We start from the raw sequence: 1,073 nt of genomic DNA, 5'->3' as shown, positions 1-1,073 counted from the left end.
GTAGCTGCCAGGACCCCAGCGCAAAACACCACAGAATCGGCCTCTGCGTCACCGCCGCCTTATCTCAGGGAGCGAGACGGGAGATGAACGCTTCGAGGATTCTGTCTCAGGGAGCGAGACGGGAGATGAACGCTTCGAGGATTCTGTCTCAGGGAGCGAGACGGGAGATGAACGCTTCGAGGATTCTGTCTCAGGGAGCGAGACGGGAGATGAACGCTTCGAGGATTCTGTCTCAGGGAGCGAGACGGGAGATGAACGCTTCGAGGATTCTGTCTCAGCGAGCAAGACGGGAGATGAACGCTTCGAGGATTCTGTCTCAGGGAGCGAGACGGGAGATGAACGCTTCGAGGATTCTGTCTCAGGGAGCGAGACGGGAGATGAACGCTTCGAGGATTCTGTCTCAGGGAGTGAGACGGGAGATGAACGCTTCGAGGATTCTGTCTCAGGGAGCTTGAGGAAAAGTCTCTAGAACCCTCCCTGCGGATCCGTTGAAGGGAGTCTTTGCTTACAGGGTGAGCCAAGGGCGGATGTGGGTATGAGATAAATAGGGGATGTGGGTGGATGCGTGAGATGTGGGTAGGGAGTTGGGATACAGGATAGAGGTGGATAGGCGTGGAATAGTGGTTTGGGGGGTTGGGATAGGGATTAGGGTGGGTGGATGGGATGTGGATAAAACATTAGGATAGAGGACGAGAGTGGATGGATTGGATGTGGATAAAACATTAGGAGAGAAATGAGATGGATAGGATGAGGACAAAACATTAGGAGAGAAGATGATAGTGGACAGGAAAGGATGTAGAAAAAAACACTAGGATAGAAAATGATAGTGGATAGGACTGAATGTGGATAAAACATTAGGGTAGAAGATGAAAATGGATGAATGTGGAATGGTAAACTCAGAGCTGAAAAGGGGAGGTGAGGGAGGATGTGGCTGGGGGTTTAGCAGGGGGTAAGGGGTAAGGGAGGAGGGGTGAGGTGGATGTAAGTGGAGCTGCCTGTGCATAATTAGGTTTTGGAATTGGATTATGCAATCTGCCTATGCACTAACGTAATGTCTTCGAGGGAGTGTGAAC

At 51.4% G+C, this 1,073-nt stretch overlaps 1 protein-coding gene across 1 annotated transcript in view; it reads left to right on the top strand.

Annotated features, from left to right (window-relative positions):
- Positions 1 to 469, top strand: part of LOC119585316 (uncharacterized protein DDB_G0282077-like) — a 4,756-nt gene extending 4,287 nt beyond the window's left edge. The window contains exon 2 of the mRNA XM_037933990.1: positions 5 to 469. Within this exon, the coding sequence (XP_037789918.1) occupies positions 5 to 469 (465 nt within the window). The remainder of the gene's footprint in view (positions 1 to 4) is intronic.
- Positions 470 to 1,073: the final 604 nt, after the last annotated feature.

This window comes from Penaeus monodon, chromosome 19, assembly GCF_015228065.2.
Source record: "Penaeus monodon isolate SGIC_2016 chromosome 19, NSTDA_Pmon_1, whole genome shotgun sequence".
Lineage (NCBI taxonomy): Eukaryota > Metazoa > Arthropoda > Malacostraca > Decapoda > Penaeidae > Penaeus > Penaeus monodon.
The sequence above is the reverse complement of the archived record's forward strand: the minus strand, read 5'-3'. Positions and strand labels throughout refer to the sequence as shown.